The sequence below is a fragment of the Manis javanica genome, chromosome X (assembly GCF_040802235.1).
Source record: "Manis javanica isolate MJ-LG chromosome X, MJ_LKY, whole genome shotgun sequence".
Classification (NCBI taxonomy): Eukaryota; Metazoa; Chordata; class Mammalia; order Pholidota; family Manidae; genus Manis; species Manis javanica.
The window spans coordinates 120,564,291-120,591,500 of record NC_133174.1 but is presented as its reverse complement, the minus strand read 5'-3'; the positions used below and the strand labels follow the sequence as shown (position 1 = coordinate 120,591,500).

Genomic DNA, 27,210 nt, shown 5'->3' with positions numbered 1-27,210 from the left:
TAGAATATTTTCCTTTGTTATGAGGGACTTAGAACTTACCATATTGTTGTTTTATTGCTGGTGGATAGATATGAAGTCTCATTGGTAACATTTATAAATCATCCTTCTGGGTAGGTTTCTTCAACAGATAGTCTCCATTTTTGCTGACTATGGCTTTAAATTCAGATGTCTCCCCATTTGGTGGATAAAGCACCCGATTTGAGGCCTATAGCTCCTTATATTCTTAAAAAGAGAGTGTCTGCATCATTTATGTCAAAACCAAACCTTGAACCTTCATTTTTGGTACTGAGATAAAGTTAATTGACCAAGATTGTCTGTGGAGTGTTAGCAATGAAAAACAAAGCACACCCACATAGTAGAGAAGTTGAAACCTTTAATTGCCTGGTTTCTGAACTAATTTACCCTTGTTTCTAACCACTGTTAGGGTGGGAGTAGGAAACACTTAAAATATTCAAAATCATCATCTGTGCATGTTTTTCTACTATGCTGAAGTACGTTGACTGTGTTGCCTTGGTGATGTGGATTAAATATGTATGTTTCCTCCTTCACCTGGGTCTGAGGCATCAGATCCTGGTGTTAATCAGGGGTGTCACTCTACATGTGGGAGCCTGGTCAGTGTCTAAACATGAGGTCACACAGGGAAGCCAATTCAAAGAGATTAAACTAGCAGATATATCAGCCTCTTTAGGCCCTCTGCTTAAAGGAAACTGAGTTTACCAACATTCCTGAGAACAGGAATATAGGGAGAACCTATTTCTCTCAGGCAATGTGTCTTCAGTTCATTTTTAGTTTCAGGATGTATTTTGTGTCAAGTCAACCTATAGTCTAGCCATTTCTGTGTATCTGACACTCAGCCAAGGTCATTTCAACTCAGTGGGCATTTATTGAATATTTACTATGTTCCAGGTGATGTGGCACAAAGATGAGTAATATACAAGTGACCCTTGCCCTTAAGGAGCTCCTAGTCTAGTGAGTAAATTTATAGTTTTAAAAACCTGGGTAATGTTGACAGCCTGTTAACAATTTATAAAGCCAGGAGGAAGTTACTAATACTTTTCCAATTTCAGTCATCAAGATTTGTAAATTACACGAGTCAATATAAAAGTATTCCTTAGGTTGTATCCAATGTGAGAAGGTAAAGAAAATACAGATGTCTTGGAGTTGCAACAGTTCAGCCTTCCAACTCAGATGGTTGTGCCATTGTGCAGTAATATAAAGGCCTGATCAATTCTCTTCTGGCAGACTTTATATTGGTTTGGTGGTGGTCTGTTGGCAGCTGCATTTTTCCTTTTTAAAAAATGTTCTGGACCTAAAACAAGCAGCTGGGTTTATCCCTGCGGTAGTCATGAACATTCCCAATTTGAGGAATTTGATAGTCTCCAAACAGAAGGTCTTATGGCATTTGTCAAATAAGGATTATATGCAGCCAAGTTCCCCCTCTGTATACAAATCAGGTAATTAGGATACAGTATTTCTAAGCATAGTACTTCAGAAGAAGATATAAGAATGGCAAATGACTAAATTTGTGGAGGTATTTCATTATAATAAATATTTCACTTTTTTGTTGTTCATGAGAAATTAGTAAGAGAAATTATTTATATATTAATGGAAATATGAAATAAATGTATACCCAAACAAAATGTGGTAAATATTTTAACTTTGTTTATCTAGGTTCCTTAATTTTGAGAATATGTCTCTCAAGGTTCTACAGGAAACTCAAAATCTTCCAATTTCTAAAGTATCCACTAAAACTGATTTATAATGAAAGGAAAAAATTGAAAATGTATGCATCCTGTCAATATAACCATCACTTCTAAGGGTGGGAAGGGAGGTACAAGGGGGAAAAAATGATTAGCAGACATAATGTAGGGGGATGCACGGGGAGGGCTGTACAACACAGAGACCAGTAGTGATTCTATAGCATCTTACTACGCTGATGGACAGTGACTGTAATGGGGTATCTGGTGGGGACTTGATGATGGGGGGAGTCTAGTAACCATAATGTTGCTCATGTAATTGTAGATTAATGATATGAAAATAAAAAAAATTAAACATAAATACTATATCAAACAGCCAAAAAAAAAGACTTTTCATTATAGTCACCACTCCAATTTCAGTATCTGCATAGAGAAGTACAGAGGGTTAGACTGAAATTGTGTATGCTGAAGAACACTGATAAATTAACTCTCAGGAAAATTATTAACCTTTGTAAGTAATTTTCACTTTCTCAGGCAGAGATTTTAGCTACACTTTAACATTGGTTGGGAATGTTTCTTTTGCTGCTTGGTGTATATTTTGAGAAAACAAATCCATTGGCACTTGTGGAGGCTTAGAACATAAACCAACATTAGAAGTAATGGAGGAAGTTCTAGTCATGGCAGTCAGACAAGATAAAGAGATAAAAGGCATCCAAACTGGTAAGAAGTAAAACTGTCACTATTTGCAGGTGACATGATACTATACAGAGAAAACCCTAAAGACTCCACCAAAAAACTATTAGAATAACTGGATTTAGCAATGTTGTAGGATACAAAATCAATATATACAGAAACTTGTTGCATTTCTATATGCTAACAACAAACTAGCAGAAATGGAAATCAGGAAAACAACTCCACTTAAATTGCATCAAAAAGAATAAAATACCTAGGAGTAAATCCGATCAAGGAGGTGAAAGACCTCTACTCTGAAAACTATAAGACATTCATGAGAGAAATTAAAGACACCAGTAAATGGAAATCTATCCATGCTCATGGATAGGAAGAATTAATATTGTCAAAATAGCCATCCTGCCCAAAGCAATCTACAGATATAATGTAATCCTTATCAAAATACCAATAGCATTTTTCAAGGAACTAGAGGAAATAACCCTAAAATTCATATGGAACCACAAAATACCCCAACTAGCCAAAGCAATCTTGAGAAAGAACAAAAAAGCTGGGGGTGGGGGTGGGGTGTCTCATGGTCCCTGGCTTCAAGCTATACTATAAAGCTATAGCAATCAAAACAGTATGGTGCAGGCAAAAGAACAGACCCCTAGATCACTGGAACAAAATAGACCAGAAATAAACCCATGCATAGATGGTCAATTAATATACAACAAAGGAGGCATGAATACACAATGGGGGAAGGACAGTCTCTTCAATAAATGGTGTTGGCAAAACTGGACAGCTACATGCAAGAGAATGAAACATTACTGTCTAACTCCACACACAAAAGTAGACTCAGAATGGATCAAATACCTAAATATAAGGTATGAAACCATACAACTCTTAGAAGAAAACATAGGCAAAAATCTCTTGAACATATGCATGAGCAATTTTTTTCTGGACATGTCTCCCTGGACAAGGGAAACAAAAGAAAAAATGAACAGTGGAACATCAAACTAAGAAGCTTCCATACAGCAAAGGTCACCAACAAAACAAAAAGGCAACATAAAGTATGGGAGAATATATTTGTAAATGATTTATCTGATAAGGGGTTAACATCCAAAATATATAAAGAACTCATACAACTCAATACAAAAAAAAAAGCTGATTAAAAATGGGCAGAGGACCTGAACATTATTCCAAAGAAGAAACAGATATGAGCAGACACTTCTCCAAAGAAGAAATTCAGATGGCCAACAGGCAAATGAGAAGATGCTCATCACTGACTATGAGGGAAATGCAAATCAAATCCACAATGAGATATCACCTCAAACCAGTTAGGATGGCCACTATCCAAAAGACAAGAAATAACAAGTGTTTGTTAGGATGCAGAGAAAAGGGAACCCTCCTGCACTGTTAGTGGGCATGTACATTGGTGCAACCACTATGGAAAACAGTATAGAGGTTCCTCAAGAAACTAAAAATATAAATACCATATGATGCAGTAACTCCACTTCTAGGAATTTACTTCATGAAGGAAACAAAATCTCTGATTTGTGAAGATATATGCACCTGTTTGTTTCATTATTTATAATAGCCAAAATATGAAAGCAACCTAAGTTTCCATCAATAGATGAATGGATTAGGAAGATGTGGTATATATACACAATGGAATATTATTCAGCCATAAACAAATCCTACCATTTGCCCTAGAGGGTATTATGCTAAATGAAATAAGCCAGGCAGAAAAAGACAAATACTGTATGATTTTACTTGCATGTGGAATCTAAAAACAAAACAGCACTAGATTCACAGACACTGAGAGGTGACTGGAGGTTACAATGGGGGATGGGTTGGAGTAGGTGAGTGGGGAGGATGAGGGGGATAAATGTGAGTATAAAAATTTCAATTATAAGTTGGTCGTGGGGATGGGAGTGCAGCATGGAGAATATAGCCAATGATTCTGTAACATCTTTCTATGTGGATAGATAGTAACCCACTTGCTGGGATGAGGATTTAATAATATGGGTAACTGTTGAACTGTGTTATATATTTGAAACCAATATAATATTGTCTATCAACTATACTTCAATTAAAAAAATTAGTCAACCAAACCAAAAAAAACAATAGAAACCCACAGCTGAAAGTTTTACTTGAATCAAATTCACACCTAGGTTTCATTTGCATATCTTAAAAAGCTAAAAAGACATTAAAATTTTTAACCAATCAGCAAAAATATGCCACGTATTTTAATGTTTATAATTTATAATTTATCATATTTGTAAATACATCTTTTATTTGAAAAATTATTATCAAACATTTTTTTCCAACATGATTGAAATTTTCACAAGTGTTTTAAAGGAAAAAAAACCCACCCTATGTGAAAATGTACTACTAAACTTTAATGTGCAATTAAACTAGTGCCACCAAACTGAAAAAGAAACAAAACATACTCCTGTTTTAGATATGTAGTTTTACTACAAATAATGGCAACACATGTTGTAGATGGTGATCATACACACGCTTTTGTTCCACTTCTCAGTCATTGTCAGAACCATTTGGAGGTAAGAAAACCAATACATCATTGAAAACATGCCCAAATGCTCGGAGGCGGTATACCCCATACATCATCACGTGCATTTGATTAGGAGTCAGTCCGTTAAACGTAACAGCCATATCTGAACAACATCCTTCTACTACCAGGTTAGGGTGATTAGTCATTGCCTCTTTAATGAAAAGGCCAACAGATTTGGTATTAAATACATCTTTTCCTTCAGAATCTTCTGCATTTTCTGCAAACACTCCACCATATTTCAGGCAGACCGCTAGCTGTTTATCTTCAGATATCTTCCAAATCATCCCTCCTTGTTCAGGACACTTTTCAGGGATAGTGAGAAGACTATTAAGTCTTTTCATTGATTCTATACTTAAGACAATCCCTCCTTCCATACTCACATATTCAAGGTCTCCAGATTTTATAGTGTGGCCTAGATAGAAAGGTTGTGATGGATCCTTTTTTAACAAAAAATATTTTAAGTTTTCAATAACAGCAAATGTAGTGGGGCGTGCAAGGAAGAACCAGTTGTATTGGTCTCTATATTTGTCAAAGGCGTATTTGTAAGCTTTTCTCATCATTAACCACATATCATTTGTTTCCATGTTAATTGACTCAAACACTTTAACGTTTTCAGAACTGAAGAACTCTGCTTTGTCACAGTGTTTGGTCCAAGTGTTCTTCACTGCAGCCCAAAGACTCACATCTTTGGGTTTTACAAGGATGATACAGTATACCCGAAAATTCTTACTGAGCTCCACGCGTTCAACCTCTGAAATTTTCAATATATCTTCTTTATTAGGAGCTTGTAGGTGATGATGCTCATGGTGGTGCATTCTACTTCCATGACCAATCCTAATGTGTCCTAGCATTGTGAACAAGGCACAGAAGATGCTTCCGAGCATCATACCCTTCAAAAATGAACTGCTTTCAGAAAGCATTTCTCCTACGAAGAAGAAAAAGATCTTTAGGATCTACTCCTCCATATAACCTGGAACTTTGCATCAGCACCTCCATGCAGAAGAATTTTCTGGGAGGCTATTTTTGTACCTCATCTATGGGGATTTAATCAATCAACTACTAAATTAACCCTAGAAACCAATGTTACAGAGATTGTCCATCATTCTCTTTAAAGGAATTTCCTTTGATATGTGTGCATTATATTATTTAAATAACCTCTGCAGATATAAATGGACTTATACCAAAACTTTAATTGAAGACATAAAACCACCTACAACTGGCAAATCACCAATGGTGTCTGTGCTGGCATTTCTGTTCTCAACCTAGTGCTTTAACTCACGGCTGCTGTCCTTAGGTGTTCTGAGTACACCTAAATCAAGTTTCTCAAGATTGACATCATATATGTTAGTAGTTACCCTTTTGTTTCTAAGACTAAATGGTTTCCAATACAGTATACCAACTACATGATGTAATAAAAGCCCATAATGAAAATAAATGTTTTGGATGATAACTGAGTCAATGTAGGCATATGTGGGGTGAAATTAACATTTCAATTTCCTCCAAAGGCATTTCCTTATTCTTCAGGGAAGTAAAAAGGAAGACTATACACTTTCAATTAGAAATTAAAAGAAAAGCCAACATTAAACATAACGACTGATATTTTCCCAATTTCCCCTTTATCTCCACAAGGAACGTTCTACTGAGCTACTTAGATTTTCCTATTGTGTCTGAAAGTTGAAAGGAGCCTTAGAAGCTACCTAATGTCATTTTTCTCATTTTACAGACAGGAAAACAGAGGGTCTACAGAGGTTAAGTAATTGACCCAAAGTCACAGTCAGTCAGTGGTAGAACTAAACTATAAATCAGATCTCTTGATGTCAATTTAATGCTTTTTCTATTACAGAATAATGATGTCAACTGTGCTTCCATCCATATTATTGATAATTTAGTTAATGAGTTACTGAATAGCCTTGTTTTCCTACAAATGAAAAAAATTTTATGGGGTTTGTTAACCATAACTGACATTTTGCAACCAACATCACCATACTGCTACAAGAAAACCATCCCTTGGTTTTCTTCTAGAGGAAACAGACTTTGACTTCTACCAGAAGGAAAGGTGTGGAATAGCCTGGCAGATGTAATTCCTGAGGGGTGGGGTGGGGAAAGAGGCAGGATTATTTTCCTGTGTGACAGAACTTGGTCAATAAACACAGCTCTAAGAAAGAAAAAAGAATTGGCAGGAAACAAGCGTTGCTTAGTATTAGAATTGTCAGATGCACTCTAATTAATTTATATAGAATTTTGGCGTTTCATTTTACACGTTATTTCTGGCCAATACATGATTAATTCACACGTGTCTCTGAGCTTGATAATGGCATATATATGTCAGAATTATTCCTGACGGGGATGCTATTCATGGATCATTTATACAAATTATTCTAAGGATATATTTTTCCCATTAAGGGAGGAAAAAGAAAAAGTGTAACACTGGAAATGCACATTTTAGGTATTTGGTGCAGAGGAGAGGGAAACAAAACTGCACACAGGCACAAATGAGGCAGAAACTACCAGAGTGGTTTTTGAGATTAATCTTTTGGCAAGGTGAAGGTGGTTGGGGTGGAATATGGAAAGGGAGAAGGACAAAGTGGGGAATAAAAGCGAGAGGAAGGACATAGTCCCAAGACTCCACTGGGGGCCAAGGGAGCGCCTCCCGGTGTCCCCTACTCACTATTACTCCCTGGGCACCTGCCCAGGAACCTCGCGTGGAGCATGCTGGGAATGAGCCCGGTCCAGGCCTTCCCCCGAAGAGGGGCGGGGTCGGGCCACTCCGGGGTCGACTCAGGGTATGCGCCTGTGCCCCAGTACTCACCGGCGGCCACCACAGCTCAGGGGCGGGAAAGCGCAGCCGCACACAGCTTTCCTCTCACGTTCGCGCGCCACTCTATTACGCCACTGGTCGGGCTGTTCTAGATGGCAGACGATGTCCTCTCGGTGGTTTCGCTAAAGGTAGGGCGAACCAGGAAGTGGAAGCGGCGATGCCGCGAACAGCAGGGCGGGGCAAGCGAAGCCTCCGCCAGGCAGAGCGGCGGGCGCGCCGACGTCTGTAGGGCCCGCGCGCACGTAGCGCGCACTTCCCGCCCCGCTGCTGAGTTCCGGAGGCCGCGTCCTGCTGGCGTTACCTGCACGCTCGCCTGTACCCAATGGGACACACCGGTTGGCGCGCATGCGTAAGACCCGCTATCACCTTTCACCTCTTCCCTTCCGGAAGTGGGAACTGCGAGAGTGAGGTCGAACCTCGCTCCTTGCAGCGGCTCTGTTAGCTCTCAGTGTTTTCTTTGACGTTCTCCTGCGTCATTGCACCCTCATATTGACAAGAGGGTGCTCCACCCGGTACTCCTGGGCTGGGGCCAAAATGCAGGCCACTGAAATAGTCATCGAAGTATGAGGGCAAGGATTCGCTGTGGTTATTGGAGTGGCATCTGAAGCCCCACTGTCTGGAATCGAATCCTGTTTTCACCGCGTCTTTTGGTAAGCTGGGAAGGTGATTTCACCTCGCTACGCCTCAGTTTCCTCTTTTGTAAAGTACAGAAAATACCATGTCGTGCTATCTCAAAGAAGATTAAGTGAAATAGTGCATATGATTCCGTTAGCAAAAGACCACGCACAGGATAAGCATTCTTTAAATGTTGGCTGTTATACATCCCCGCATCACTAGCACTTAACATAGTGCCAACACGAGTAGACAGTACATATTTGGGAATTAATGTTAGAGCTACCGATGAGGAAGCAGGACCAGAAAGGATAAGGAATTTTCTGAAAGCCACACAGTAATTAACGGCAGAGCTGGGACTAGAATCCAGGTTTCCTAATGACAAGTGCAGAGCTTTCTGCTAAACGTGATCTTTTAAAAGTATTTTTTGTGGCAGAACACAGGTTCTTACGAATATATAAAATGTACTTTCAGTAGGTTCCATCTAAATAACACTGAGTGGTAACTAACTCAGGTCTGAGTTCCTAAAAACACATATATTGGAGTATTGGCAATGGCCCAGTTTAAGTAGATTAAAAGTTTCAGGAGGCACTGAAACACTGAACATACAGAATTTAGGCAATTGCTATCCTGGCAAGCACTACCCTAAATTCTGGAGATACAGTAGTGAACAAAATTAACCCCCTGTCCTCATGGAGCTCTTAGTCTAGCAGGGAAGAAAGACATTAAACAATTCATTACAAATAATTATAATGGTGGTATATTCTTTAAAGGAATACAAAACAAATTTTAGAACTAGAAGGGAACTTAAGACTACAGAGTGTCTAACCTATATTTTGTTAAATACTATATATTGTCTGTTGTCACATATCTATATGTGGATATTTTATATAATATGCACGCACAGGTGATACTATATATGTAACTAGTTAGGTGAAACAAGTTGCAGAGTTATGTGTATAGTGTTGGAATAGTATATACGTTGGAAAAAGCATAATTTTATATATTTGCACATATGTTTATCTGTTTGTATGAGCAAGGAGAGTTGTGGAAGGCTCCTTAGCAGGCTGCAAATATTGATTGCATCAGGAGGTTGAGGTGGAGGTGATTAGCTTTGTCTTTGTACCTCCTAGTATTGCATTGTTTCACTGGTTATAACAAGCTTTGTTTCTTCAAATTTGAAGAATAGCAGATTAAGTGATCTTTAAAATTAGAGGGACAAAAAGGAAAAGAAGAAAAGATACTAATACAACTACCTTTAAAAGAATGCAGAGAACAGTGAAATAAGCCAGGTGGAGAAAGACAAAGGCCAAATGATTTCCCTCATTTGTGGAGTATAACAATGAAGCAAAACTGAAGGAACAAAATAGCAGCAGACTCACAGACTCCAAGAAGGAACTAGTGGTTACCAAAGGGGAGGGGTGTGGGAGGGCTGGTGGGGAGGGAGGGAGAAGGGGATTGAGGGGTATTATGTTTAGTACACATGGTGTGGGGGATCACAGAACAGTGTAGCACAGAGAAGGCACATAGTGGATCTGTGGCATCTTGCTGCACTGATGGACAGTGACTGCATTGGGGTATGGGTGGGCACTTGATAATATGGGTGAATCTAATAACCACATTGTTTTTTCATGTGAAACCTTCATAAGAGTGTATATCAATCATACCTTAAAAAAAAAAAGAATGCAGAGAAGCAGTATCGCTCTGCAAAAAGGGGCCAAGGAAAGACAAATAGAAATGCACTCAGAATTCAGAAACAGTGACTATTTATTTTTTTTGAAGTTATCATAGATACACAATCTTATATTGGTTTCAAGTATACAACACAGTGGTTCAATAGTTACCCATAGTATTAATTCCACACCCCCACTAGTGCAGTTACTGTCAACATAGGAAGATGTTACAGAATCATTGGCTATATTCTCCATGCTGCACTTCCATCCGCATGACTAACTTACATTATGATTGAGAATTTTTGTTTCCTTTTATCCCACCTACCCCAAACCCTGCCCCATGGTAAACATCAGTTACTTCCCAGTGTCTATGAGTCTACTGCTATTTTGTTAATTTTGTTTCATTTTTATATTACAAGACAGTTTAAAATGCTTCTCTCTAGTACCGGAAGATATACCAAACTGGAAGTACTGATACAAGATGCTCGGAGACAGAATAAGCCACAGGATTTTTTTTCCTTTTGGTATCATTAATCTACAGTTACATGAGGAACATTATGTTTACTAAACTCCCTTATCACCAAGTTCCCCCAACATACCCCATTGCAGTCACTGTCTATCAGCGTAGTAAGATGCTGTAGAATCACTATTTGTGTTCTCTGTGTTGTACAGCCCTTCCTGTGCCCCCTGCCCCCCACACATTATGCATGCTAATCGTAATGCCCCCTTTCTTCCCTCCCCCCCTTATCCCTCCCTCCCCACCCATCCTCCCTGGTCCCTTTCCCTTTGGTAACTGTTCGTCTGTTCTTGGGTTCTGTGAGTCTGCTGCTGTTCTGTTCCTCCAGTTTTTTCTTTGTTCTTGTACTCCACAGATGAGTGAAATCATTTGATACTTGTCTTTCTCTGCCTGGCTTATTTCACTGAGCATAATACCCTCTTGCTCCATCCATGTTGTTGCAAATGGTAGGATCTGTTTTCTTCTTATGGCTAAATAATATTCCATTGTGTATATGTACCACATCTTCTTTATCCATTCATCTACTGATGGACACTTAGGTTGCTTCCATTTCTTAGCTATTGTAAATAGTGCTGCGATAAACATAGGGGTACATATATGTCTTTTACAAACTGGGCTGCAGCATTCTTAGGGTAAATTCCTAGGAGTGGAATTCCTGGGTCAAATGGTATTTCAATTTTGAGTTTTTGGAGGAACATTCTTTAATGTTTTCTACAGTGGTTGAACCAATTTACATTCCCACCAGCTGTGTAGAAGGATTCCCCTTTCTCCACATCCTTGCCAACATTTGTTGTTGTTTGTCTTTTGGATGGTGGCCATCCTTACTGGTGTGAGATGATATCTCATTGTGGTTTTAATTTGCATTTCTCTGATGACTAGTGATGTGGAGCATCTTTACATGTATCTGTTGGCCATCTGAATTTCTTCTTTGGAGAACTGTCTGTTCTGTTCCTCTGACCATTTTTTGATTGGATTATTTGCTCTCTTTTTTTTTTTTTTTTTAAGGAAAGCAAGGTACAGGCTTTTATTTAGAAATAAAGTGAGAGAATAGACCTCCTGGCTTATGCCAGGAGGAGACAAGAGAGCCCATGTTGGTGCGTTGTCTAGGGGGTTTTATAGGCAGCTGAGGATTTTTTGAGGACATCAAGAAAAAGGCTTAGGGGTGTGGACTTGTATCACCTGCCCTGTCCTCAAGGTGGGCTAGGTCATAGTCTGATTCTAGGGCTGACAGCAGAGTCACGAGTTATGCTGATACCCTTGCAGAACACTCAAACATTCCAGGCCAAGTTGCTCCTGGCCTTTTGACCTTTAACTGATCTCACTGAATGTGTCTATATTCTTAGGTATCTTTCCCTAGAGAATTAGTGTGACGTTGACTTTGCATAATGCTTAGCACAGAGTTTCAATAGGGACTTCTTTGCCCATTGTTACATTGCTCTGAGTGTAAATATTCTGCCCTGCTTTTCTCGGAGGCCCTCACCCTACTCTGACTACACCCACCGTCCCTGTCTCATTCTCCCCTCTACAGATGGAGACCCTAGCTACTGCTAGGGAAAGGGGGAGATGACCGCTCTGGCTGCTTCATGCTGAGAGGGGGTGCAGTACAGGGCGCAGTTAGGACTCCATCAGTGGTCAGTTGAGAGGGCCTTGGAAGATGGGCACTTCTATTCCCGGTTCCATTTCTATTACTCTTTGCAGTTTTGTGGCTTCTAGGCAAGATAGAAGAAATTGTGTTACTAGGTTAAGTAGCAACATGTGGAGTTGGATTTTCCATTCTGGGGGACAAACCTGATGGGATTAAGAATGCATGGTTGAATATGAGAACTAGAAATAGTATAACTTTAATTGAAATGATAGGAGAAAACTAAAACATCTGGAAAATAATAGCCAGATATTTTGAAGAAGCTAGAATTCTGGATCTAGTTTATGTCCCAATGACTAGTATTAGGATTTAGTATGGATAAGGCTGCATTATTGAAACAATATTTTTCTCCAAAATCACCCTCATTTTTATTAGAAGTAACCAGATTAAGAAAATAATTAACACTTGGCTTTATTATTTGCGTAATTGCATCAAGAAGAGCAATTGATTACATAGGCTCTTTTAAATGTGCTTTGCTGGAACTTTTTATAAGGAATTTCAGATTGAACTTTTAAAGGCCTCTTGAGGCCAGAAAGCCAAGCCATACTTGCCATCAGGTTTTGCCTGCAGTACCTGTAGATTTGGGTGAATTCCTCTCTTCTTGAGGCCCCCAAGACATCTTGAGGTTCCTGCACCTGCCAGGAAGTGACCTTCCTTACTCACCTGGTAAGGCTGCTGGGAACCCTGTAAGCAAGGTACCACGCCAGTTCTTCCAAGGGGATTTGTTGGCTTTATAAAGTCAACCTTAGTTCCTTAAAGCTGTTCAAATCTGAGTTTATGCACGTGTCTCTCAGGTATGACATTCCAGTCAAAGCCTTGGTAGTATAACCTGTGTTTTTAATTGGTCCTCATACAAGGAAAGCAGGTTCTTATTGAACTTACGCAAATAAACATACCGTCATGAAATATAAAAATAGTCACTGAGAGTTTTTTAATTCTGGAGAGATCAGGTCGAGAGAAAGATAAATGTTTCAATTCTGCTTATAAAGATAGTCATTTACTAAACTGTTGTCAGCTTAAGGGAACAAGCTTAAAATACTTTATCAGCAACATTTGAAACAAAAAGCCACAAGATCATCGTCCTTACTTTACTTAATCCTATATAACCAATAACTGTTCTGCTGAAATCTAGTTCTTTACTAGCTTAGGAGTAATAAAACAGTGGCTGTAAATGACAAAAGACTTACAAATAACAATGGTTAAAGATCTGATGAGAGCTTACTGTAAGACAGTTCACATAAGGAAATTCAGATATTTCTGTAACACAAAACATTCAGTAACAAAGTTTAGCATCATTCCCTTTGACAGTGCTTTCCAGGTAATTCAGCAGGTAATTATATATCAGATAAATAACCCAAATTAGCCAAATACTTTCTCCAATGAGAAAAAATTCCTCTGACATGTTCCAGGGGCCCTCTGGAAAATATCAGAGTTAACTAGAGGTACCTTTTTGAATTTGATTTTGGGAAGTTGTCAGAAGAAAGTTTCTTTGGCACTTGCTTAAATAGGATTATAGGTTGCCATGAAGCAATACTTATCCATTTAACCATTTAACCAGAATGACAACCTCAAAGGCAAATAAAGAAGGTTACACAGTTGGTAGCAAAGTTTAGCTTTTAGTCCTTTTAATATTAAGGACTAAAATTTCACTAATAATATTAATCTCATTTTCTTAAATACTCTGACAACTCATTGAGACTTTAAGCATGAGAAACTGCTTTGATAAAACAATTAGAGAACCATTTGCAATCTTTCAATATTAAGAGTAGACTAACAGTTAAGAAAACTTTGTCTTTTTTTGTTATCATTAATCTACAATTACATGAAGAGCATTATGTTTACTAGGGTCCCCCCTTCATCAGGTCCCGCAACAAACCCCATTACAATCACTGTCCATCAGTGTAGTAAGATGTTGTAGAATCACTACTTGTCTTCTCTGTGTTGCACAACCCTCCCCATTCCCCCCACCCCACATTATACATGCTAAGCGTAATACCCCCTTTCTTCTTCCCTGCCCTTATCCCTCCTCTCCCTCCGATTCTCCCCAGTCCTTTTCCCTTTGGTAACTGTTAGTCCATTCTTGAGTTCTGTGATTCTGCTGCTGTTTTGTTCATTCAGATTTTCTTTGTTCTTATACTCCACATATGAGTGAAATCGTTTGGTATTTGTCTTTCTCTGTTTGGCTTATTTCACTGAGCATAATACCCTATAGCTCCATCCATGTTGTTGCAAATGATAGGATGTGTTCTTCTTATGGCTGAATAATATTCCATTGTGTATATGTACCATATCTTCTTTATCCATTCATCTACTGATGGACACTTAGGTTGCTTCCATTTCTTGGCTATTGTAAATAGTGCTGCAATAAACATAGGGGTGCATCTGTCTTTTTCAAACTGGGCTGCTGCATTCTTAGGGTAAATTCCTAGAAATGGAATTCCTGGGTCAAATGGTATGTCTATTTTGAGCATTTTGAGGAACCTCCATACTGCTTTCTGCAATGGTTGAACTAATTTACATTCATTCCCACCAGCAGTGTAGGAGGGTTCCCCTTTCTCCACAACCTCGCCAACATGTGTTGTTTGTCTTTTACTGGTGTGAGGTGATACCTCATTGTGATTTTAATTTGCATTTCTCTGGTAACTAGCGATGTGGAGCATCTTTTCATGTGTCTGTTGGCCATCTGAATTTCTTCTTTGGAGAACTGTCTGCTCAGCTCCTCAGCCCATTTTTTAATTGGATTATTTGCTTTTTGTTTGTTGATGTGTGTGAGGTCTTTATATATTTTGGATGTCAAGCCGTTATCGGATCTGTCATTTACGAATATATTCTCCCATACTGTAGGGTACCTTTTTGTTCTATTGATGGTGTCCTTTGCTGTACAGAAGCTTCTCAGCTTGATGTAGTCCCATTTGTTCATTTTTGCTTTTGTTTTCCTTGCCTGGGGAGATATGTTCATGAAGAAGTCACTCATGTTTATGTCCAAGAGATTTTTGCCTATGTTTTTTTCTAAGAGTTTTATGGTTTCAGGACTTACATTCAGGTCTTTCATCCATTTCAAATTTGCTTTTGTGTATGGGGTTAGACAGTGGTCCAGTTTCATTCTCTTACATGTAGCTGGCCTGTTTTGCCAGCACCATCTATTGAAGAGACTGTCATTTCCCCATTGTTTGTCCATTGATCCTTTATCGTATATTAATTGACAATATATGTTTGGGTTAATGTCTAGAGTCTCTATTCTGTTCCACTGGTCTGTGGCTCTGTTCTTGTGCCAGTACCAAATTGTCTTCATTAGGCTTTGTAGTAGAGCTTGACATTGGGGAGTGATATCCCCCCCACTTTATTCTTCCTTCTCAGGATTGCTTTGGCTATTTGGGGTCTTTGGTGTTTCCATATGAATTTTTGAACTATTTGTTCCAGTTCGTTGAAGAATGTTGTTGGTAGTTTGATAGGGATTGCATCAAATTTGTATATTGCTTTGGGTAGGATGGCCATTTTGACGATATTAATTCTTCCTAGCCAAGAGCATGGGATGAGTTTCCATTTGTTAGTGTCCTCTTTAATTTCTCTTAAGAGCATCTTGTAGTTTTCAGGGTGTAGGTCTTTCACTTCTTTGGTTAGGTTTATTCCTAGGTTAGGTATTTTATTCTTTTTGATACAGTTGTGAATGGAATTGTTTTCCTGATTTCTCTTTCTATTGGTTCATTGTTCGTTTATAGGAAAGCCACAGATTTCTGGGTGTTAATTTTGTATCCTGCAACTTTGCTGTATTCCGATATCAGTTCTATTAGTTTTGGTGTGGAGTCTTTAGGGTTTTTTATGTACAATATCATGTCATCTGCAGACAGTGACAGTTTAACTTCTTTACCAATCTGGATTCCTTGTATTTCTTTGTTTTGTCTAATTGCCGTGGCTAGGACCTCCAGTACTATGTTAAATAACAGTGGGGAGAGTGGGCATCCCTGTCTTGTTCCCGATCTCAGAGGAAAAGCTTTCAGCTTCTCACTGTTCAGTATGATGTTAGCTGTGGGTTTATCATATATGGCCTTTATTATGTTGAGACACTTGCCCTCTATACCCATTTTGCTGAGAGTTTTTATCATGAATGGATGTTGAATTTTGTCAAATGCTTTTTCAGCATCTATGGAGATGATCATGTGATTTTTGTCCTCCTTTTTGTTGATGTGGTGGATGATGTTGATGGATTTTCGAATGTTGTACCATCCTTGCATCCCTGGGATGAATCCCACTTGGTCATGGCGTATGATCCTTTTGATATATTTTTGAATTCAGTTTGCTAATATGTTGTTGAGTATTTTTGCATCTATGTTCATCAGGGATATTGGTCCTTAATTTTCTTTTTTGGTGGGGTCTTTGCCTGGTTTTGGTATCAGCGTGATGTTGGGTTCATAGAATGAGTTTGGGAGTATTCCCTCCTCTTCAATTGTTTGGAAAACTTTAAAGGAGAATGGGTATTATGTCTTCTCTGTATGTCTGATAAAATTCCAAGGTAAATTCATCTGGCCCGGGGGTTTTGTTCTTGGGTAGTTTTTTGATTACCACTTCAATTTCTTTGCTCATATTTAGTTTGTTTAAATTTTGTGTTTCTTTTTTGGTCAGCCTTGGAAGGTTGTATTTTTCTAGGAAGTTGTCCATTTCTTCTAGGTTTTCCAGCTTGTTAGCATATAGGTTTTCATAGTAGTCTCTAATAATTCTTTGTATTTCTGTGGAGTCTGTCGTGATTTTTATTTCTCGATTCTGAGTCTGTTGGTGTGTGTTGATTCTCTTTTTCTCTTAATAAGTCTGGATAGAGGCTTATCTATCTTGTTTATTTTCTCAAAGCACCAGCTCTTGGTTTCATTGATTTTTTTTCTGTTTTATTCTCAATTTTGTTTATTTCTTCTCTGATCTTTATTATGTCCCTCCTGCTGCTGACCTTAGGCCTCATTTGTTCTTCTTTTTCCAATTTTGATAATTGTGACATTAGACTATTCATTTGGGATTCTGCTTCCTTGTTTAATTATGACTGGGCTGCTATATACTTTCCTTTTAAGACTGCTTTTGCTGCGTCCCACAGAAGTTGGGACTTTGTGTTGTTGTTGTCATTTGTTTCCATATATTCCTTGATCTCTATTTTAATTTGTTTGTTGATCCATTGATTATTTAGGAGCATGTTGTTAAGCCTCCATGTGTTCGTGAGCCTTTTTGTTTTCTTTGTACAATTTATTTCTAGTTTTATACCTTTGTGGTCTGAAAAGTTGGTTGGTAGAATTTCAGTCTTTTTTAATTTACTGAGGCTCTTTTTGTGGCCTAGCATGTGGTCTATTCTGGAAAATGTTCCATGTGCACTTGAGAAGAATGTGTATCCTGATGATTTTGGGTGTAGAGTTCTGTAGATGGCTGTTAAGCCTATCTGTTGTAGTGTCTTGTTCAGTGCCTCTGTGTCCTTACTTATTTTCTGTCTGGTGGATCTATCCTTTGTAGTGAATGGTGTTTTGAAGTCTCCTACAATGAATGCATTGCATTCTATTTCCTCCTTTAATTCTGTTAGTATTTGGTTCACATATGCTGGTGCTCCTGTGTTGGGTGCATATATATTTATAATGGTTATATCCTCTTATTGGACTGAGCCCTTTATCATTATGTAATGTCCTTCTTTATCTCTTGTTACTTTCTTTGTTTCGAAGTCTATTTTGTCTCATACTAGTACTGCAACATTTGCTTTTTTCTCCCTGTTGTTTGCATGAAATATCTTTTTCCATCCCTTGACTTTTAGTCTGTGCATGTCTTTGGGTTTGAGGTGAGTCTCTTGTAAGCATGATATAGGTGGGTCTTGGTTTTTTATCCATTCTGTTACTCTGTGTCTTTTGATTGGTGCATTCAGTCTGTTTACATTTAGGGTGATTACTGAAAGATATGTACTTATTGCCATTGCAGGCTTTAGATTCGGGGTTACCAAAGGTTCAAGGTTAGCTTCTTTTGTATCTTACTGTCTAACTTAACTCACTTATTGAGCTGTTATAAACACTGTCTGGTGATTCTTTATTTCTCTCCCTTCTTATTCCTCCTCCTGCATTCTTTATATTTTGGTTGTTTTATTCTGTCCTCTTTTGTATTTCCTTTAACTGCTTTTGTGGGTAGTTGATTTTATTTTTTGCCTTTAGTTAGTATTTGGTTGGTCTGCTTTCTTTGCTGTGATTTTATTTTCTCTGGTGACATCTCTTTAGTCTTAGGAGTTCTCCCATCTAGAGCAGTCCCTCTAAAATACCCTGTAGAGGTAGTTTGTGGGAGGCAAATTCCCTCAACTTTTGCTTGTCTATGAATTGTTTAATCCCTCCTTCATGTTTAAATGATAATCGACTGGATACAGTGTTCTTGTTTTAAGGCCCTTCTTTTCATTGCATTAAATATATCAGGCCATTCTTTTCTGGCCTGTAAGGTTTCTGTTGAGAAGTCTGATGATAGCCTGATGGGTTTTCCTTTGTAGGTGACTTTTTTCCTCTCTCTAGCTGCCTTTAAAACTCTGTCCTTGTCCTTGATCTTTGCCATTTTAATTATTATGTGTCTTGGTGTTGTCCTCCTTGGGTCCCTTCTTTTGGGAGTTCTGTGTACTTCCGTGGTCTCATTGATTATTTCCTGCCCCAGTTTGGGGAAGTTTTCTGCCATTATTTCTTCAAAGACACTTTCTATCCCTTTTTCTCTCTCTTCTTCTTCTGGGATCCCTATAATGTGGATATAGTTCCTTTTGGATTGGTCACACAGTTCTCTTAATATTGTTTAATTCCTTGAGATCCTTTTATCTTTCTCTGCGTCAGCTTCTATGCGTTCCTGTTCTCCAGTTTCTATTCCATCAATGGCCTCTTGCATCTTATCCATTCTGCTTATAAATCCTTCGAGAGATTGTTTCATTTCTGTAATCTCCTTCTGGATGTCATCCCTTAGCTCTTGCATATTTCTCTGCAGCTCCGTCAGCATGGTTATGTCCTTTATTTTGAATTCTTTTACAGGAAGATTGGTTAGGTCTATCTCCTCAGGAGTTGACTCTATGATTTTGGTGTGTATCAAATTCTTCTGCCTTTTCATGGCCTTAGAAGTAGTTGTGGGGAGCTGGCGCATGTGTTGGCTGGGAGAACATCCCTTCTTGCTGGTTTGTGGCCTTCCTCTCCTTTGAGAACAGTGACCTCTAGCGGCTTGTGCTGGGTAGCTGCACGCAGACGAGGCTTCTGATTCTTGCATGGCCACTGTGAAGTTAAGCTCCATGGTTGCTGTGGGTGGGGCCCGCTTCAGGCTGCTGCTCCAGTATGGTGGAACTGCGTCAGAGGGGAAACAGGTGGGAGGCTGTTTATCGCTGTGAGGGGCCTCTGAGCTGCGCTGCCTCCCAGGGGATTAGGGTGCCTGGAGTTCCCTGGGATTCCCAGCTGCTGGGCTATGTGTCCCGGGACACTTCTGTCCAGCTGTGGGGTCCCTGTCCCTTTAGACTTTCAAAAAGCACTCACTTTTCTTTGTCCCAGGGGTGCCGGCTGCATGGACCTGCTCACAGGTCTTACTGTCCTGTTTCCCTAGTATCCAGCACACCATGCACTGTGTCTCTGTGCTCTGGTGTGGATGGCCAGGGATGGCTATTTAGCAGTCCTGGGCTCCCTCTCCCTCCCCACTCCGACTTCTCTCCTCCTGCCAGGAGCTGGGGTGAGGGGCGATCAGGTCCCACCGGGCTGCAGCTTGTATCTTACCCCCTTCGCGAGGCACTGGGTTCTCGCAGGTGTGGATGTAGTCTGGCTGTTGTCCTGTGTCTTCTGGTCTCTCTTTTAGGAATAGTTGTATTTGTTGTATTTTCAAAAATATATATGGTTTTGGGAGGCGGAGCCAGGATGGCGGCATGAGTAGAGCAGTGGAAATCTCCTCCCAAAAACACATAGAGCTATGAAAATATAACAAAGAAACATCTTCCTAAAATAGAGACCACAGGACACAGGACAACATCCAGACCACATGCACACCTGCAAGAACCCAGCGCCTTGCGAAGGGGGTAAGATCTAAGCCCCGGCCCGGCGGGACCCGAGCGCCCCTCCCCCCGGCTCCCGGCGGGTGGAAAGAAACTGGAGCGGTTTTTTTTTGGCGAGTGCTTTTTGGAAGCCTTAAAGGGACAGGGACCCCGGTGCTAGGGAGGCAGGGTGGCGGGACCGGTGAGCAGGTGCCTGGGACCGGCGCCAGAGGACAAAGAATATCCCGCATTTCTCCCTGCGGGACCACTGGGCGGGTGCCTGAGACCGGCGCAAGAGGACGGAGGAAATCGCGCGTTTTTCCCCTTTTTTTTTTTCTCTTTTTGGCGAACGCTTTTTGGAAGCCTTAAAGGGACAGGGACCCCGGTGCTAGGGAGGCAGGGCGGCGGGACTGGTGAGCGGGTGCCTGGGACCGGCGCCTGAGGACAAAGAATATCGTGCGTTTTTCCCTGTGGGACCGGTGGGCGGGTGCCTGAGACCGGCACCTGAGGACGGAGGAAATCGCGCGTTTTTCCCCTTTTTTTCTCTCTTTTTGGTGAGTGCTTTTTGGAAGCCTTAAAGGGACAGGGACCCCGGTGCTAGGGAGGCAGGGCGGCGGGACTGGTGAGCGGGTGCCTGGGACCAGCGCCTGAGGACAAAGAATATCGAGCATTCCTTCCCTGCGGGACCGGTGGGTGGGTGCTTTTTGGAAGCCTTGAAAGGACAGGGACCCTGGTGCTAGGGAGACAGGGCAGCAGGACCAGTGAGCGGGTGCCTGGGACCGGCACCTGAGGACAAAAAAAAAACAAAAATCGCGTGTTTTTTCCTTTTTTTTTCTTTCTGTTCCCTCTCTCATTGTTGCTGTTGTTGTTTTGGTTTGGAGAGTGCTTTTTGGAAGTCTTAAAGGGGCAGGACAGGTCACTTAGACCAGAGGCAGGGAATCTGGGGATCTCTGGGCACTCTAACCCCCTGGGCAGCAGGGAGCACAGAGGCCCCTTACGGAGATAAATAGCCCCCCGGCCACTCCCCCTCCAACGGGGCTCTACCATTTTGGAGGAACAGCCCCAGCCAGGCCAAGCCCACAGCAACAGCGGAGATAAACCCCAAAGCAACTGGGCAGGAAGCAGAAGCCCTGTCTGCGCACAGCTGCCCAGCACAAGCCACTAGAGGTTGCTATTCTCCCAGGAAAAGGCCACAAACCAACAAGAAGGGAAGCTCTTCCAGCGGTCACTTGTACCAGCTCTGCAAACTATCTCTATCACCATGAAAAGGCAAAACTACAGGCAGACAAAGATCACAGAGACAACACCTGAGAGGGAGACAGACCTAACTAGTCCTCCTGAAAAAGAATTCAAAATAAAAATCATGAACATGCTGACAGAGATGCAGAGAAAAATGCAAGAGCAATGGGATGAGATGCAGAGAAAAATGCAAGAGCAGTGGGATGAGATGCAGAGAAAAATGCAAGAGCAGTGGGATGAAGTCCGGAAGGAGATCACAGAGGTCAGGAAGGAGATCACAGAAGTGAAACAATCCCTGGAAGGATTTATAAGCAGAATGGATAAGATGCAAGAGGCCATTGAAGGAATAGAAGCCAGAGAACAGGAACGTATAGAAGCTGACATAGAGAGAGATAAAAGGATCTCCAGGAATGAAACAACACTAAGAGAAATATGTGACCAATACAAAAGGAATAATATTCGTATTATAGGGATACCAGAAGAGGAAGAAAGAGGAAAAGGGATAGAAAGTCTCTTTGAAGAAATAATTGCTGAAAACTTCCCCAAACTGGGGGAGGAAATAATCGAACAGACCATGGAATTACACAGAACTCCCAACAGAAAGGATCCAAGGAGGACAACACCAAGACACATAGTAATTAAAATGGCAAGGATCAAGGACAAGGAAAGAGTTTTAAAGGCAACTAGAGAGAAAAAGGTCACCTATAAAGGAAAACCCATCAGGCTAACATCAGACTTCTCGACAGAAACCCTACAGGCCAGAAGAGAATGGCATGATATACTTAATGCAGTGAAACAGAAGGGCCTTGAACCAAGGATACTGTATCCAGCACGACTATCATTTAAATATGATGGCGGGATTAAACAATTCCCAGACAAGCAAAAGCTGAGGGAATTTGCTTCCCACAAACCACCTCTACAGGGCATCCTACAGGGACTGCTCTAGATGGGAGCACCCCTAAAAAGAGCACAGAACAAAACACACAACATATGAAGAGTGGAGGAGGAGGAATAAGAAGGGAGAGAAGAAAAAAATCTCCAGACAGTGTATATAACAGCTCAATAAGCGAGCTAAGTTAGGCAGTAAGATACTAAAGAAGCTAACCTTGAACCTTTTTTAACCACGAATCTAAAGCCTGCAATGGCAATAAGTACATATCTCTCAATAGTCACCCTAAATGTAAATGGACTTAATGCACCAATCAAAAGACATAGAGTAATAGAATGGATAAAAAAGTAAGACCCATCTATATGCTGCTTACAAGAAACTCACCTTAAACCCAAAGATAAGCATAGACTAAAAGTCAAGGGATGGAAAAACATATTTCAGGCAAACAACAGTGAGAAGAAAGCAGGGGTTGCAGTACTAATATCAGACAAAATAGACTTCAAAACAAAGAAAGTAACGAGATAAAGAAGGATACTACATAATGATAAAGGGCTCAGTCCAACAAGAGGATATAACCATTCTAAATATATATGCACCCAATACAGGAGCACCAGCATATGTGAAGCAAATACTAACAGAACTAAAGACGGAAATAGACTGCAATGCATTCATTGTAGGAGACTTCAACACACCACTCACCCCAAAGGATAGATCCACCGGGCAGAAAATAAGTAAAGACACACAGGCACTGAACAACACACTAGAACAGATGGACCTAATAGACATCTATAGAACTCTACATCCAAAAGCAATAGGATATACATTCTTCTCAAGTGCACATGGAACATTCTCCAGAATAGACCACATACTAGCTCACAAAAAGAGCCTCAGTAAATTCCAAAATATTGAAATTCTACCAACCAATTTTTCAGACCACAAAGGTATGAAAGTAGAAATAAATTCTACAAAGAAAACAAAAAGGCTCACAAACACATGGAGGCTTAACAACATGCGACTAAATAATCAATGGATCAATGAACAAATCAAAATAGAGATCAAGGAATATATAGAAACAAATGACAACAACAACACTAAGCCCCAACTTCTGTGGGATGCAGCGAAAGCAGTCTTAAGAGGAAAGTATATAGCAATCCAGGCACACTTGAAGAAGGAAGAACAATCCCAAATGAATAGTCTAACATCACAATTATTAAAACTGGAAAAAGAAGAACAAATAAGGCCTAACGTCAGCAGAAGGAGGGACATAATAAAGATCAGAGAAGAAATAAACAAAATTGAGAAGAATGAAACAATAGCAAAAATCAGCGAAACCAAGAGCTGGTTCTTTGAGAAAATAAACAAAATAGATAAGCCTCTAGCCCAACTTATTAAGAGAAAAAGAGAGTCAACACAAATCAACATAATCAGAAATGAGAATGGAAAAATCACGACAGACTCCACAGAAATACAAAGAATTATTAAAGACTACTATGAAAACCTATATGCCAACAAGCCGGAAAACCTAGAAGAAATGGACAACTTCCTAGAACAATACAACCTCCCAAGAATGACCAAAGAAGAAAAACAAAAGTTAAACCAATCACAAGCAAAGAAATTGAAACAGTAATCAAAAAACTACCCAAGAACAAAACCCCGGGGCCGGACGGATTTACCTCGGAATTTTATCAGACACACAGAGAAGACATAATACCCATTCTCCTTAAAGTGTTCCACAAAAAAGAAGAAGAGGGAATACTCCCAAACTCATTCTATGAGGCCAACATCACCCTAATACCAAAACCAGGCAAAGACCCCACCAAAAAAGAAAATTACAGACCAATATCCCTGATGAATGTAGATGCAAAAATACTCAATAAAATATTAGCAAACAGAATTCAACAGTATATCAAAAGGATCATACACCATGACCAAGTGGGGTTCATCCCAGGGATGCAAGGATGGTACAACATTCGAAAATCCATCAACATCATCCACCACATCAACAACAAGAAAGACAAAAACCACATGATCATCTCCATAGATGCTGAAAAAGCATTTGACAAAATTCAACATCCATTCATGATAAAAACTCTCAGCAAAATGGGAATAGAGGGCAAGTACCTCAACATAATAAAGGCCATATATGATAAACCCACAGCCAGCATTATACTGAACAGTGAGAAGCTGAAAGCATTTCCTCTGAGATCGGGAACCAGACAGGGATGCCCACTCTTCCCACTGTTATTTAACATAGTACTGGAGGTCCTAGCCACGGCAATCAGACAAAACAAAGAAATACAAGGAATCCAGATTGGTAAAGAAGAAGTTAAACTGTCACTATTTGCAGATGATATGATACTGTACATAAAAAACCCTAAAGACTCCACTCCAAAACTACTAGAACTGATATCGGAATACAGCAAAGTTGCAGGATACAAAATTAACACACAGAAATCTGTAGCTTTCCTATACACTAACAACGAATCAATAGAAAGAGAAATCAGGAAAACAATTCCATTCACCATTGCATCAAAAAGAATAAAATACCTAGGAATATACCTAACCAATGAAGTGAAAGACTTATACTCTGAAAACTACAAGTCACTCTTAAGAGAAATTAAAGGGGACACTAATAAATGGAAACTCATCCCATGCTCATGGCTAGGAAGAATTAATATCGTCAAAGTGGCCATCCTGCCCAAAGCAATATACAGATTTGATGCAATCCCTCTCAAATTACCAGCAACATTCTTCAATGAATTGGAACAAATAATTCAAAAATTCATATGGAAACACCAAAGACCCCGAATAGCCAAAGCAATCCTGAAAAAGAAGAATAAAGTAGGGGGGGATCTCACTCCCCAACTTCAAGCTCTACTACAAAGCCATAGTAATCAAGACAATTTGGTACTGGCACAAGAACAGAGCCACAGACCAGTGGAACAGATTAGAGACCCCAGAAATTAACCCAAACATATATGGTCAATTAATATTTGATAAAGGAGCCATGGACATACAATGGCAAAATGACAGTCTCTTCAACAGATGGTGCTGGCAAAACTGGACAGCGACGTGTAGGAGAATGAAACTGGACCATTGTCTAACCCCATATACAAAGGTAAACTCAAAATGGATCAAAGACCTGAATGTAAGTCATGAAACCATTAAACTCTTGGAAAAAAACATAGGCAAAAACCTCTTAGACATAAACATGAGTGATCTCTTCTTGAACATATCTCCCTGGGCAAGGAAAACAACAGCAAAAATGAGCAAGTGGGACTACATTAAGCTGAAAAGCTTCTGTACAGCCAAAGACACCATCAATAGAACAAAAAGGAACCCTACAGTATGGGAGAATATATTTGAAAATGACAGATCCGATAAAGGCTTGATGTCCAGAATATATAAAGAGCTCACACGCCTCAACAAACAAAAAACAAATAACCCAATTAAAAAATGGGCAGAGGAACTGAACAGACAGTTCTCCAAAAAAGAAATACAGATGGCCAAGAGACACATGAAAAGATGCTCCACATCGCTAATTATCAGAGAAATGCAAATTAAAACTACAATGAGGTATCACCTCACACCAGTAAGGATAGGTGCCATCCAAAAGACAACAACAAATGTTGGCGAGGCTGTGGAGAAAGGGGAACCCTCCTACACTGCTGGTGGGAATGTAAATTAGTTCAACCATTGTGGAAAGCAGTATGGAGGTTCATCAAAATGCTCAAAACAGACCTAGCATTTGCCCCAGGAATTCCACTCCTAGGAATTTACCCTAAGAACGCAGCAATCACGTTTGAGAAAGACAGATGCACTCCTATGTTTATCGCAGCACTATTTACAATAGCCAAGAATTGGAAGCAACCTAAATGTCCATCGGTAGATGAATGGATAAAGAAGATGTGGTGCATATACACAATGGAATACTACTCAGCCATAAGAAGTGGAAAAATCCAACCATTTGCCGCAACATGGATGGAGCTGGAGAGTATTATGCTCAGTGAAATAAGCAAAGCAGAGAAAGAGAAATACCAAATGATTTCACTCATCTGAGGAGTATAGGAACAAAGGAAAAACTGAAGGAACAAAAAACAGCAGTGAAATTACAGAACCCAAAAATGGACTAACAGGTACCAAATGGAAAGGAACTGGGGAGGATGGGTGGGCAGGGAGGGATAAGGGGGGGGAAGAAGAAGGGGGGTATTAAGATTAGCATGCATGGGGGGGAGGGAGAAAGGGGAGGGTGGGCTGTACAACACAGAGAGGACAAGTAGTGACTCTACAACATTTTGCTAAGCTGATGGACAGTAACCGTAATGTGGTTGTTAGGGGGGAATGATATAGGGGAGAGCATAGTAAACATAGTATTCTTCATGTAAGTGTAGATTAAAAAAAAAAAAAAAAGAAAGAAAGAAAGAAAAGGGGGATTACTCCTTAACAGGATAAAACTATTGGTAAATCAAAGATCAACGCATGCTTTAAATATCCTTAATGTTGATCACTTAAAGGGTGTCAGATTATCAGCTATGGAGGTACTCTTTTCTGATAATATTCCTTTCTCTTAATTAAAAAAAAAAAAAAAAGCAGTTACTGTGTGCTGACCTCCAATGAGTTCTGCACAGTGGTATAGAGGGCATGTCAAAGTGTGGGCAAAGGGTCTGTTTGTTTCTATGCAGAAGATCAAGGCCTAGCTTGGATACCCAGAAAATGAACTAAGATACGATATGAGGAGGAGCTTCCGGCATCAGCACTCTCTGGAGGACTTGTGCCGGGGGATGATCATCAAAAAGCCTCCACAGGGATCCGGACGATGCTGCGGTTGTGGCTGCATCCAGCCCACCGTCTCCTGGACTTGCCATAGGAATGAGGAGGGAGATGTCTAGGCTGGCATG

At 40.1% G+C, this 27,210-nt stretch overlaps 1 protein-coding gene and 1 long non-coding RNA gene across 2 annotated transcripts in view; one reads left to right on the top strand and one right to left on the bottom strand.

The window, feature by feature from the left end:
* Window positions 1–4,819: 4,819 nt before the first annotated feature.
* C1GALT1C1 (C1GALT1 specific chaperone 1) lies at window positions 4,820–7,944 on the bottom strand. The gene is made up of 2 exons (XM_017671964.3): window positions 7,751–7,944; window positions 4,820–5,866 (listed from the first exon to the last, which is right to left on the bottom strand). The coding sequence occupies exon 2, from the start codon at window positions 5,859–5,861 to the stop codon at window positions 4,905–4,907; it is 957 nt and encodes a 318-aa protein (XP_017527453.1). The 5' UTR covers window positions 5,862–5,866; window positions 7,751–7,944; the 3' UTR covers window positions 4,820–4,904.
* A 183-nt stretch (window positions 7,945–8,127) lies between these two features.
* The window catches only part of LOC108397513 (uncharacterized), a 79,984-nt gene continuing 60,901 nt past the window's right edge, over window positions 8,128–27,210 (top strand). The window contains exon 1 of the long non-coding RNA XR_005058593.2: window positions 8,128–8,409. This is a non-coding gene — a long non-coding RNA (uncharacterized lncRNA). The remainder of the gene's footprint in view (window positions 8,410–27,210) is intronic.

What these genes read in the sequence shown, in the direction of transcription:
- C1GALT1C1 (XM_017671964.3), bottom strand. Translation starts at nt 5,861, where the DNA reads ATGCTTTCTGAAAGCAGTTCATTTTTGAAGGGTATGATGCTCGGAAGC.